Below are 12,664 nucleotides of genomic sequence, written 5' to 3'. Positions count from 1 at the left end.
AATTAAAATTAAAGCTAAATTAAGCTGGACACTGGGGGCTCACGCCTGGCATCCTAGCCACTCAGGAGGCTGAGATCTGAGGATCGAAGTTCAAAGACAGCCCAGGCAGGAAAGTCTGTGAGACTCTTATCTCCAATGAACCAGCCAAAAGCCAGAAGGGGAGCTGTGGCTCAGGTGGTAGAGCGCTAGCCATGAGCAAAAAAGCCCAGGGCCAGCGCCCAGGCCTTGGGTTTAAACGTCAGTACTAGTAGAACAAACAAACCAAAAGCAGTTGGAGAAAAACAGATGCTCTTCGTGGCTGATCTCCGTGGCTGTTTGCCATGGCAGTTCTTTGTGGTGGTTCTCCGTGGCGGTTCTCCGTGGCCCGTGATGCTGAGGGGCCAGCCCTTCTCTCAGGGACATTGCTATAGGAAGCCCGTGAGCCAATCACAGCCCACATTCTTCATCCATTCGTAGATGGTTACACTCTTCAGCTTCAGACCGCACTGGGCTCATACAGATCGACTGTGTACCTTTTACACACAAAATGCCGATTCTATTGCTCATCCGTGTGCACCAGCAGTGAGTCTGTTGTGTGGGTGGAAGGGTCTCTTTTTATCAAGATTTTTCGAGGTATCTGGTTGGTGTCGTTTAGTAAAATGAGTTAGAAAGTTTCCACCTGTGTCCTGGACTAGCTATGGGGCATAAGCAAGAAAAGTGGACGTGTGAAAATATGGCCTGCCCCCCCCCAGGGGCCTAGGAGTGCCAACCACAACAATGAGACGTCATTTGCACGTGTGCTTGTGTGTATCGGGTGAGAGTATGCACGTGCATGTGAGCACTGGAACTAGGGCTCATGCTCTGGCACAGCCTCTGCCACTTGAGCCACAGCTCTACTTTCGGCTTTTTGTTGGTTAATTGGAGATAAAAGTCTCACAGACTTTCTGTCTGGGCTGGCTTTAAATCTGCTTTTTAGTTCGTTCATTTTTCCTTCTTTTCTTGTTCTTTTTTTTTTCCGTCCACGTTTCCTTCTTCCTTACTCTCTCTTCATAGTTGCAACTACAATAATTTTGTATTCTTAATTTGAAAATTATGAGCTGCATCTAGCAACGATCACTACAAGGCTAAACTTTAAAAAAAAATATTACCCACGTTTTCTTTTTAATGATCTTTTTCCCAGCCAAGTCAATGTTGTCTCGATCACGGTTTCTATTTTAGCAATCTGCAGCCCACAGATAGACATCATCCTGTCCAAGTGGCTCCCCTGCAGCCCTGAGCTAGCCTGGTTGTTTACAAAGGGATAAAGCAAGCGAGGGAGGCGGCTCAGGCTCGTAATCCCGTAATCCCGGCTACAGGATGCTGAGCTCTGCAGGGGCCTCATTGTTCTCTAGGTCATGTTAGTAAATTTCTTGTTTTGTGCCAGTTCTTGGTCTTGAACTCTGGGCCTCACGTTTTCACTGGGCCTTTTCCTCAAGGCGGGTGCTCTGCCACTTGAACCGCACCTTCAGGTGTGGCTCAGGTGTGGCTGTGTGCTGGTTCATTGGAGACAGCGGCGGTGTCTTGGTGTGTCGGCCTGGGACGGCAGCCCATCCTCAGAGCTCCTCACAGAAACAAAACAAAGTTGGAAAACAGGAGGAAGAGGGAAATTCCCTCTCATCCCGCTGCCCAGGCACTAAAGACGACTCCCTTCCAGGCCCTGCTCGTGTGTGTGTCTTGCTCGGAGCTGCGGTCACGAAGCCGGCGCTGCCGGTGGTGCGCGTGTAGTTGGCACGTTTAACTGTGCCAACTCGGGAGACGGCATGCTGCGGGCGCTTCCTGCCGTCGGACGGGGGGGGGGGGGGAGGCGGGGAGAAGGTTCTTGAGACTTTCATTGCTTTCTGGATGTGGTTAGGATCTGAAATGCCTGCCCCCCCCCGCCCCCCAAAGCTTGAAGGATTGGCCCTCAATCTATCCAGCAGTGGGGCTCGGGAGGTGATTAGGCCACGAGGGCTCTGTCCTCACCATCTGATGAACCCACGGGTGGATTCCTAGACTCATGGGCTACCGGGAAGGAGTGGGAACTTCAGGAGACGAGGCTGAGTTAAAGTGTGGGGGGGGGGAGAGCAGGGTACTCTTGAAGCTCGCCCTTGTGTCCTTGCCCCTGCCCCCCCACCCCCGCGTTGCTTCCTGGCTGCTCCGGGGAGCACAGCGCCACCTAGTGATGCCCACGTGCCCCTCTGCCTGACCACCAGCCAGAGCCGGGGGCCCAAGTGACAGGCCTGAAAGCTCCAAGGCCCAGAGCCAAGCGAAACCCCTTTGCTCTCCAGTATTTCTCTCAGCCCTGGGGAGCTGATGGGTGCCAACATGGTTCCTGCTCTTTGCACACAGCACCGTTACCACTTCAAGACCCTGCCTCAAAGTCACACTTAAGAACTAGGGTTAGGCCTGTGATCCCCAGCTACTCGGGAGACTGAGATCTGAGGACCAGGGTTTGAAGCCCACCAGGCAGGAAAGTCTGTGAGATTCTTTTCCCTGATGAACCACCAGAAAGCCAGGAGTGGAGTGGCGGCTCAAGCCTTGAGGAGAAAAGCTCAGGACGGTGCCCAGACCCCGAGCGCCAGGGCTAGTACCAGCACAGAGAACTAGCACTGAGAACTGGGAGTCAAAGGGAGCCGGGGCCGAGCTCCCGCTGAGGCCTGGGGGGGCCGGGGGGGCTGGGGGGTGATACCCTCGGCCCTTCTCAGCTTCTAGAGGAGACCTGCGTTCAACAGCGCACATCCCGCCCGTGCCTCCTCCTCGTCTCCCGGGGCGCGCCGACCCCGCCGCCTGCCTTTCTCTGGGCCGTGGAGAATGCTGCCCCCACCTGGACGGTCCAGGAGGACTCCATCGCAAAAGCCTTCGCGTGCTCGCGCCGGCGAGGCTGCCGTGTCTGCCCAAGTAAACGAGGACGGCGCCTTCGTCCTGGGTCAGCCCCGCCCTCCCCACCTTTCTCCTGCGGGAAAGCAAGTAAGTGTTTTCCGTGCTGGCTGGGGCGGGGGGGGGGGTGTGGAGGGCTTATCTCGGGGCCTGACAGGACAGGCGGAGCTCACTATCTTAAACACCCTGTGGCGCCGGGCCTTCTCCAAGCAAGCCACGGCAGCCCGCTTGGCTATTCTGTGAAAGAACACACGGAAGGGGCGGCGGGGTGGCCAGAGGTGGATTACAGCGCTACGTCATCGGAAGCGACGCTCGCTGGAGTCTGACAGCCGCTGTCTGGGCAGCCCCCCCCCCCACCCACACCTAAGGACCACGAGGATGACAATTTGAGCCCATCCGGTCCAAGCGCAGGAGGAAGCCCACCTCCCACCTCAGTGGGCAAACGGGGTCCCAACAGTGAGTCTTGGGTCACCATTTCGTTCCTGTCCCTGCCCCCCCAAGAACTCACAGTCCCTGTTACCTAATGATCTTCCCCTCCCTGGGAGGTTAGGCCTTGGGACGCTGCATTCTTGGCTTTTAGCAACGGCGGGCGCCAGTGCAACGCTTGTGCTGTTGTGAAGACCAGGCCGTGCATGTGGTCTAGGATCCTCCTGCGTGCTGGGACTATAGGCGTTTACCACCACTCCTGGCTGGAAACTTAGATTTCTGACCCTTGTTTGTAGCCTTCCCAGTTGGATCCTAAGGTGAAGATGTGGTTAGCATCTCTGCACAGGACAAGGCCTGCTCTGCAGAGTCCTGAGCCCCACTTCACAGGAACGTTGTGCCAGGCTAATGGGCAGGTGTAAGTCTTAGAACAATCCTGAACAACCCAGATTGTTCCTTCCCACATTGACTTCACATCCAGCCTTCTGGGCTGTTCCTAGGCCATGAAATAAGGGTTGCTTTAGGAATAATGCTACGGTCCTGTTGGGAGGGGAGGTAGCAGCGGACCTCATGTCCAGAAGGAAAAGCCCAGCAGGTCCGGTGGGCCTGGCTTGCTGCCAGTGCCCTTAGATTGCAGGTTCCACAGCCTGAAGCAGAGCCCTGGGCATACAGGCACTGGCTTCCCAACTGAGGACCCAGCACTACAGCCCTGCCCAGTCTACAGCGAGCTGGGGAGGCGGGGGAGGGAGGCTGGGCATGCAGGTCCCTCATGGCTTTCCATAGGTAAGTAGTAGTCACACCCAGAACCAAGAATAATGGAAGAACATATTTCACTTGCCTAAAGGACTTATTGCTTTGTTTACCAGAGTCTAAGGAATTATAATTGCTGTTTGTAATCACCGACTGCCAATTCTGCTTCTGTACCTCTGCTTGCTTTGTCTAACTTGCCTGACTAGCTTCTTGCTGTATGTGGCCACCTGCATGAGGTACATGTGATTTATACCTTTAAAACCCCAGCCCTACTGAGGCCCAGCTGTGTACAGCTAAATAAAGACTCCTACTCCTAGCCGGGCTGACTGAGCGCTGGTCACTTTATTGGGGGCGAGGCGTTTCGAGGCCCACCTGTGTGTCTGGTATACACCAGCGAAGTGGGGTTGGGAGAGGACTGAAACGAGAGCTGTAGCTCCAGTGGTAGACTGCTAGCCTTGAGTAAAATGGCAGAGACAGTAGTCAGACCCTGAGTTCAAGGCCCGGTATGGCGAGTAGCACGTGGACATGTGCTCAGAACATCCCAGGCCTTAGTCAGGGAAACAGGCAATAACAACCTAGCATCAGGAGAGGGAACCACCGGGCCCACAGGGCCCAAGGGAGGCATGGGAGATGCCAGGGCCCCCCCCGCTCACCTCCTGGCTTTTGAGGCCCCTCTGAGAACAGTGTCTGTGCTTAGTAAACTTAGGCATCAAAGGGGACAGAAATGATCCCAAAGAGAAGGAATAAAAGGAGTTGTGACTTGTGAGGCCCATCCTGGGAGGGTGCCATGCAGATGCCCCCCCCCCCACACCTGGTTAAATCTCCACCCAGTTACCTGGGTGACCCGCACACTCCGGATCCACCTGGCCCTAGATAAGGCGGGGCCCGATAGGAGCTGCCCCTTCTCTGCAGCCAGGCGCAATTGGGTAATACACTTTCTCTCCTGTCTGAATACTGTAATGGGGACCCCCAAGGGAGGGGCCCACAATGTAACGGGGTCCGAGGGTGGGGGAAATCCCCCATCCCTCCAAGAGTCCACCACTCAGAGACAGTCTCAAGTAAAAAGATGGATTTATTGGGTTAGTAAAAAGTATACTGACCGGCCAGGGCCGCGGCCCAGACTCCGGGAGCTGGTGGCCACACTCAGGGTGGGGTTATAAAGGCAAACACCACACGGTCAAGCCTGCCACACTCAGGTGGCCAATGAGGTTACAACACTCACAGAGCATGCCAGGTGTGTGACCAATGGAGTTACAGTCTGTCTCAGTATCTATTTGAACCAGCCTATCATTCTAGTTAGAGTTGGCACATGGATTTGGCGGGGCTCACATGATGCAGGTGGATTGCCTACTCAAGGGAGGGCACAGGTTTAACCTTGAACTTTCCACACCTCAGGTGGTCAAGCAGTTTACACAATCTCATCACGGCGAAGGGGAGCTTCCCTGGATAGGGTGGGGGAGAGCTTAGTGAAGATGGAGTTGGCTTCTGCTCTAATCTGACCCGGAGTCAATCCGCCGCCCCTCCACAGTTAATGATGGCGCTGGCCAGATCTGACCTCCCTATTACAAATACCAGTTACCTACTTTAAGAACCTGACATCACCAAGGGTTCTCCCGGCTCTTCTGGGCCGGGCCCACTCTTGGCCAGCTCACCCATTGGTTTGAAAGCCTAGGATCTGGAGACAGCACGCGGCTCGGTGGTGGTTAGCCCGGGCTTTGCAGGGGCAAGGTCTGGGTTCGACCGCCCGGCACCCTCAACGTCAACATCGACAACCACGAGGGCGAGCTGGGCGGCCTCGCTCCCAGTGGAGGTCTCCCAGAGCGCTGGGGGCGCGGCGGCCACGTGGGAGCACCAGCCCGGCAAGCCCCGGGCCCCGAGGGCCCGCCCGCCGCCCACCGCGCCGGGTGGCGGGGCCCTGCGCGGCTGCGGCTCGTCCGGGCGCCCCGCCCCGCGCCCCGCCCTCCCAGGTGGCCCGTACGGCGACACCGGGCTGGGCTCACGGGGCGCCCCACCCACGGCCACGAGGGGGCCAGGCCCGCGCCCGGAGACCCCCGCCCACCCCCGCCCGGCGCGCGGCCCCGACTGCGCGCCGAGCTCCCGTGCCCCAGCGCGCCGGCTCCGCAGCCCGCGGGAGGCCCCGCCCCGCCCGGCTCCGGCCAATCCCCGAGGGCGCCGCGTCCGGCCCGCCCCCGGGCCGCGCCCCGAGCCAATGGGCGAGGGCGAGGGGCGGAGCCGCGCCGGGCCCCGCCCCCTCCGCCGCACGCCGCTGTCCGCACGTCCGGACGCGAATAAAGTTCTCGGCGGCTTTGAATGTGGTGTTTTTTTTTTTCCTTTAAAGCGCCCGCCGTCTTCGCGGCCGCCGCGGGCGGGAGCGGCGGAGTCTCCGCCCCGCCACTTCCGGTCCCGCCGCCGGGAGCCGGTGCGGCTGTTAGGCCCGCGTCTCCCGCCGCCGCCGGCCGGGCATGGTGTTGGGCGCCGGCCCGCCTCGCCTGTCTCGGGGTGCCCAGGTGAGGACTCCGCGCGCCCGGGGGGGAGGGGGGGCGTCCGGGGGGAGGGGGCCGCGCGCGGGGCGTCGCGGCGGGGGCCCCGGCCCGCCCCGCCTAGGCCGCCGGCTCCTCCGCCCGACGCGGGCCCGGGGCTCCCGCGGCCGCCGAGGGCCGGGCCGGGGCGCCGGGCAAGGTCACCGCGCCGACGGCCCCGGGGCGGCGGGCGGCGGGCGGGGGAGGGCGGGCGGCTCGGGCCCCGGGCCCCGCCGGGCGGCCGGCGATCGCGGGTGGCTGCCCCCTCCCCGGACTCGGTTTCCCCGCGCTCCCGCCGGCGGGGGCGCCGAGGAGGGGACGCGGGACCCCGCTCGCCGCCGCGGGGAAGGGGAAGGGGCCGGGGCCGGGGCCGGGCCTGCCCGTCCGATGGCTCCGGAGCTCCCGTCGTGGAGCCGGGAGGGAGGGAGGCCGGCGAGGCCGCGCCGGCCCGGGGCACCGCGGAGAGATCCACCGCCGGGCCCGGAGGCCCGGGGTCCGCGTGGGGCCGGGCCGGGGGTGCGGGGGAGCTGGCGGAGGCAGAAAAGACAGCCCCCCCCCCGAAGGCGGCGGGCGGGCTGGGGTTCCCGGAGCCCGGGAGCGGGGGTGCGGGCCCTGTGTCCCGACCTGGGCCCCCTTGGGCTGGGGGAGGCGAAGCCGCCCCCGTGACCCACCGTGCCACGTTTCCCGTGGAGACAGCGGGGGGGGGCGACCCCCCCCCCGGCTCCCGCACAGGTGACACGCCGCCGGATTCCGCCACCCCACCCAGGAATGCTGAGTAAACATCCCTCCCCCCAGAACCCTCTTCCTGCCGGGTCCGGGCCCCGGGCGGGAGGAAGTTAACCGGGCCCATGGCAACTTGTAGAATTTAGAGACGGGGCGTGCAGTTCGGAAGAGCTGATCTGCCCCCCCCCCCCCAATACTGCCTTGCCCAGAGTGTCATTTCTGAGAAAGGGGAAGTTTGGTTCCAGACCAGATTTCGAAGTGGTGCAACGTCTGGAAGAAGGATGAGAATACTGAAGCAGCTGCTCACTCAGCCCACCATCCCGAGAGTTTCGGGCATTTATCTCGGTTGAAATCCTTGTGTACAGCTTTATTTTTCCAGTCCGACCCTGGTTTGTCCCTAAAGGGACGGGTGACAGACAATTCAGGTGACAGAGTAGCAGGTGACCGCTCTGGTTTTCAGTTCGAATATTAGGAAATGGAGGTTGGTATTTTTCATAGAAGGCAAAGCACCAGTGTTTTCTTTCTTATTTTATTTTTTTTTAATATATACCTTGGCAGCCATAGCCGATGTGTTTAGTAAGGAGCACAGATCTACTGGAGCCAGCCAGGGATCCGCCATCCGCAGCACTGAGTTTGGCTTCATTGAGTAGGGGCATCGCCGCCCTGCCCAAGGTCAGACCGTGGCAGGCAAGCGCTGCACAAGAGTCTTTGTCGGCGGTGCCCCTTTTTCTAAGCAGGTCCCCTCCCCCCCATGCAGGACTTCCGAAGCTGGATGTGCCACAGCAGTGGCTTAGCATCAAAATGCAAGTTCTCTGTGTGACATGCGATCATCTCGTTTTAGATCATTTCCTCCTGAAAAATGATCAGAGTGGTATCGAGAGGAAATGACATTGGGGAGTGAAGGTTCCCAAGATAAAAGGCTCCTACGAAAAGGATGATACGAAAATAAGAAAGGAATTGCCTTATGCAAGGATTGAGCTAGTGTGGTGAAGTGTGGTCAAGTCAGAGTATCCAGTCTGCAGTTTATGTCCAAACTCAGGTTAGAACTGGCTACATGCTAATAATAAAGTGTCTCCTGGTTTCTAGGTGACAACATTGTGTACACTTAGGTTGCTCAGGGGGAATAAATGACCCCTCTGATGGGAGGGGGGTGCTGGGAATGAGACAGGGGCAGAGCGGCCCAGGCAGCTCTGAAGTCTTTAACAAAGGGTCAGTGGCAATTTTTTGTCTCTTCTTGTGGGTAGTTGGGTTATCTCCTGTGTTTGGCCTTTGCCTTTCTTCCAGGGGAGTTTTTAGTGAGAACTTGAGTCACACAAGCCGGAAACAGCCTGTGGAGAGAATTTAGCTAGGGACATTAATTATATTCTACTCATTATTGTTGCTGTTGCACAAAATGTAAGTAACAACTGGACTCTGATGGTTCCTGCCTTCATCCTAGCTAATCAGGAGGCTGAGATCTGAGTATCACTGTTTGAAGCCACTCCGGGCAGGAAAGTCCATGAAAATCTCATCTCCATAAAACTGTAAAAACAAAAGTCCAAAGTGGTGCTGTGGCTCAAGTGGTAGAGTGCTAGCCCTGCCTGAGCAAAAAAAAACAACAACTTAGGGACAGTGCCCAGGCCCTGAGTTCAAGCCCAAGACTGGCACCAGAAAAAGTGGTGTAACTAAGTACAGCATAGACAAATGCAAAAAGGTTCTTTGAAGGCTCTGTGGGCCTCTGTTAAGGACAGAAGGAAAGCCAGGAATCGCCATGTCTTCCTGCCCAAGAGGCTGCCTCTGTGTCTTCCTCCTGAGTGGGGCTCCCAGGTCGCGGCTGGGTCCCCTTCATGGTCCAGTTGTAGCCTGGCCCCCTAGACCACACGCTCCACAAAACCCCGGGCAGGACACCCAGTGGGTGTGCAGTGAGCATTAGGCTCATGCCTCTCCCTTTTCAAATCCCTACTTAGGTTAGAGAGCTTGCCCAAATGTGTGCACGCTTTTCTATAACCATTGATTCTACCAATGAACCAATGATTTTGGAGAATTCAGAACTAACGCTCGCCCTGCCCTTGCCCCTGTCTTCCAGAGTAAAGGCAGCAGTAATGCTAACGTTGGCAAGCAAACTAAAGCGAGATGATGGTCTCAAAGGGCCCCGGACAGCTGCTGCTGCGTCTGACTCCACGAGGAGAGTTTCCGTGAGAGACAAGTTACTTGTTAAAGGTAACCCTCCCTTCAGTGCCTCAAGGCTCTTTGGGGTACAGAGCAGCTCCTCCCTGAATGGAAACCTTTACGTGAAGTCACCTGCAGTGGAGGAACTTGTGCTGTACAGCCAGGTGGGGGCGCTGTTGGGAACTGCTGAGGTGCCTTTGGGAAGCCAGTAGTGGCCTCCCCGAGGCTGGTCGGCCTGGTTATCTTCCTTCGCCTCCCTCTCCTTCAGGAAGCAGGTCAGCACCGTCTGGACAGGAGGGTGTGGGGTTGGGCCTGTCTTTCCTTGTGCCTTCCTGTTGCGTTCAGGACGCAGCCCCGGAGGCCCTATCACAGAATTAGGAAGTGACTTCCCGGGCTGCAGTCCATCCTCTGGCTGTGCTGGTCATCTCTGGGAAAGGTGGCCGAATGAGTGTGTATGTGTGTGTGCAAGACATGCGCTCACGCGAGTGTTCTCCCTGAGCAAACCTGTGTAGATGCAGAGCCACTTCTCTTAGGGCTTTGAGAACTACACAAATGAAGCGGCAGTGCTCCCTTTGCGGAGCTCGTAATTTGTAGCATTTAAAAATGTTTTGGCGGGCTGGGAATATGGCCTAGTGGCAAGAGAGCTTGCCTCGTATACATGAGGCCCTGGGTTCGATTCCCCAGCACCACATATACAGAAAACAGCCAGAAGTGGCGCTGTGGCTCAAGTGGCAGAGTGCTAGCCTTGAGCAAAAAGAAGCCAGGGACAGTGCTCAGGCCCTAAGTCCAAACCCAGGACTGGCAAAAAAAAAAAAAAAATTTTTTTTGGCGTGTTACTTTTTTGTGGGGCACTGGGGCTTGAACTCAGGGCCTCATATTCTTTTATTTTTTATTTTTATTTTTTTTTTTTGGCCAGTCCTGGGCCTTGAACTCAGGGCCTGAGCACTGTCCCTGGCTTCTTTTTGCTCAAGGCTAGCACTCTGCCACTTGAGCCACAGCGCCACTTCTGGCTGTTTTCTGTATATGTGGTGCTGGGGAATCGAACCCAGGGCCTCATGTATACGAGGCAAGCACTCTTGCCACTAGGCCATATCCCCAGCCCCAGGGCCTCATATTCTTGTGTGGCTTTTTCACTCAGGATTAAAACTGTCACTTAAGCTACAACTCCACTTGTGGCTTTTTGCTCCTTAATTGGAAATTAAGAGTCTCATGGACTTTTCTGTCTCAGCTGGCTTCAAACCTCGGTCCTCAGATCTCGGACTCCTGAGTAGCTGGGATTGCAGGCACGAGTCACCAGTGCCTAGGTGTTTTTTTGAAGTAGGGTCTTGCTATATAGCCAAGGCTGACCTCTAGCTCACGCTCCTATCTCAACTTCCCATATGCACGTATTACTATTTGCTTTTTTTGCATGTATACTTATTAGTTAGGCTGCAAAGAAGGGTTGAGTAGTGCAAGCATTGCCTGATTCCTGCTGTACGTCATTCAGGCTGATGGTGATTGACAGGAGAATAAAGATAGTGGTTTGAAGCCAATCTGGGCAGAAAAGTCCCCGTGAGATTCTTAGCTCTACTTAACCACTCAAAAACCAGAAGTGGAGCTGTCACTCAAAGTGGTAGAGTAATAGCCTTCAACAAAAAGTGCTCAAGGACAGCTCCCAGGCCCTGAGTTCAAGCCTCACAAATCACAGTTCCTATCTGGTCCTTAACCTGCCAAGTCGATGGTGTCGAGAGTCCATGACAGTGGGAGGGGCCTGCAGGGGGGGTCAGGGAGCGGGGCCTGGGCTGGAGCACCTTGCTTGCGTGTGCTTGAGGACTTGAGGCTCTTTCTCCGATCCTGGCCTTTGGCTCCATTTGCAGAGGAAGCCAGCAGGCCGCTAGCCTGGCATAGGGGTCCAGGGAGGTTGTCTCAGTAGCTGGAGTACGGGGTGCTTTAGCGCAGGACGCAGGCCCTGGGTGTCAGCTGGGGAGGAGGTGGCCCGTCCTCCCACCGCGGTCTCCATGGTTAGTAGGTTAGTAAGTAGCTCTGGATCATTGAGCACTGAGTGCCCGGCCATTTGTGCTACTGTAACAAAGAACGCCGGCAGGGTGATGTATAAACCACGTTTCTCACGATTCTGGAGTCTGGAAAGTCCAAGATTAAGGCACTGGGATTGCTTGTGGTGGGGCCCGCTTCTGTTTCTAAGATGCTCATTTGCTGTATCCTTCCAAGGGGAGGAGTGCTGTGTTCTTCTTGGTGGCAGAAGAAGGAAAGGAAGGAGAATTAGGGCTAGCTTCCTCTGTTCTTTTTTGGGCACTAATTCATGAGGTGCTCAGGACTTACATAAATCCCCTACCTAAGGTCTCCTGTTAATACCCCTAGAATGGGGATTGAGTTTCAGCATGAATTTTGGGCACCTTCTGAACATAGCCAGCACTTGAGGGGTGATTCTCATTTGACTTCTGCTGAGCCCTGCTAGGTCTGTGCTCACGCTAAAGCTGAAGAACTCAACCTTGCTTGTGACTGTGTTGTGTCATGACCCATTCTGGGATGGGAGCTGAGTCTTGAGGGGCAGGCTCAGGTAGCAGAAGCATGAGTTTACAGACGAGGGTGGGTGACCCCTGCTCTTCCCCGGGACTCACCTGGGACTTTTTTCTTTTCTTTTCTTTTCTTTTTTGTACCATCCGGGGGTTTGAACTCATGGTCTGGGCACTGTCTCTAGCACTCTGCTACTTGAGCCACAGCGCCACTTCTGGCTTTTTCTATATATGTGGTGCTGAGGAATCGAACCTAGGGCTTCCCACATGCTAGGCAAGCACTGTAGCCAGCCCCTGGCTTTTGGATCGTTTGTTGGACATAAGAATCTCGCAGACTTTTCTGCTCAGGCTGGCTTTGAACTGGGATCCTCAGGTCTCAGCTTCTTGCATAGCTAGGATGACAGGTGTGAGCCGCCAGTGCCCAGTTAACCTGGGACCTTTTAAAGGGCTCCAGGACCGTGCAGAGCCCAGGGAACCCACTGAGTCCTAGTGCCGAACTCCCGGGGTCTCTGGAGCAAATGCCTTTGACCCTGCTGGAGTCGTTTGCCCTCCCGTGACCCGCCGAGGGGTGCGGAGCCTCTGTCTGCCTCTTCCTGGGTACTGATGCGCTCTCAATAGCACGCCGGAGCTCCGCCCATCCGCCTGAGGCCACGCCCATCCGCCTGGGGCCACGCCCATCCGCCCGAGGCCACGCCCATCCTCCACGGCAGATCT

At 56.9% G+C, this 12,664-nt stretch overlaps 1 protein-coding gene across 1 annotated transcript in view; it reads left to right on the top strand.

The window, feature by feature from the left end:
- The first annotated feature begins 6,422 nt into the window (after positions 1-6,422).
- Ube2f (ubiquitin conjugating enzyme E2 F (putative)) overlaps positions 6,423-12,664 on the top strand; it is a 35,330-nt gene continuing 29,088 nt past the window's right edge. Inside the window, exons 1-2 of the mRNA XM_048344438.1 lie at positions 6,423-6,554; positions 9,355-9,488. Coding sequence (XP_048200395.1) covers positions 9,371-9,488 — 118 coding nt within the window. The 5' untranslated portion in view covers positions 6,423-6,554; positions 9,355-9,370. The remainder of the gene's footprint in view (positions 6,555-9,354; positions 9,489-12,664) is intronic.

The sequence above is a fragment of the Perognathus longimembris genome, chromosome 4 (genome assembly GCF_023159225.1).
Source record: "Perognathus longimembris pacificus isolate PPM17 chromosome 4, ASM2315922v1, whole genome shotgun sequence".
NCBI lineage: Eukaryota > Metazoa > Chordata > Mammalia > Rodentia > Heteromyidae > Perognathus > Perognathus longimembris.
The sequence above is the reverse complement of the archived record's forward strand: the minus strand, read 5'-3'. Positions and strand labels throughout refer to the sequence as shown.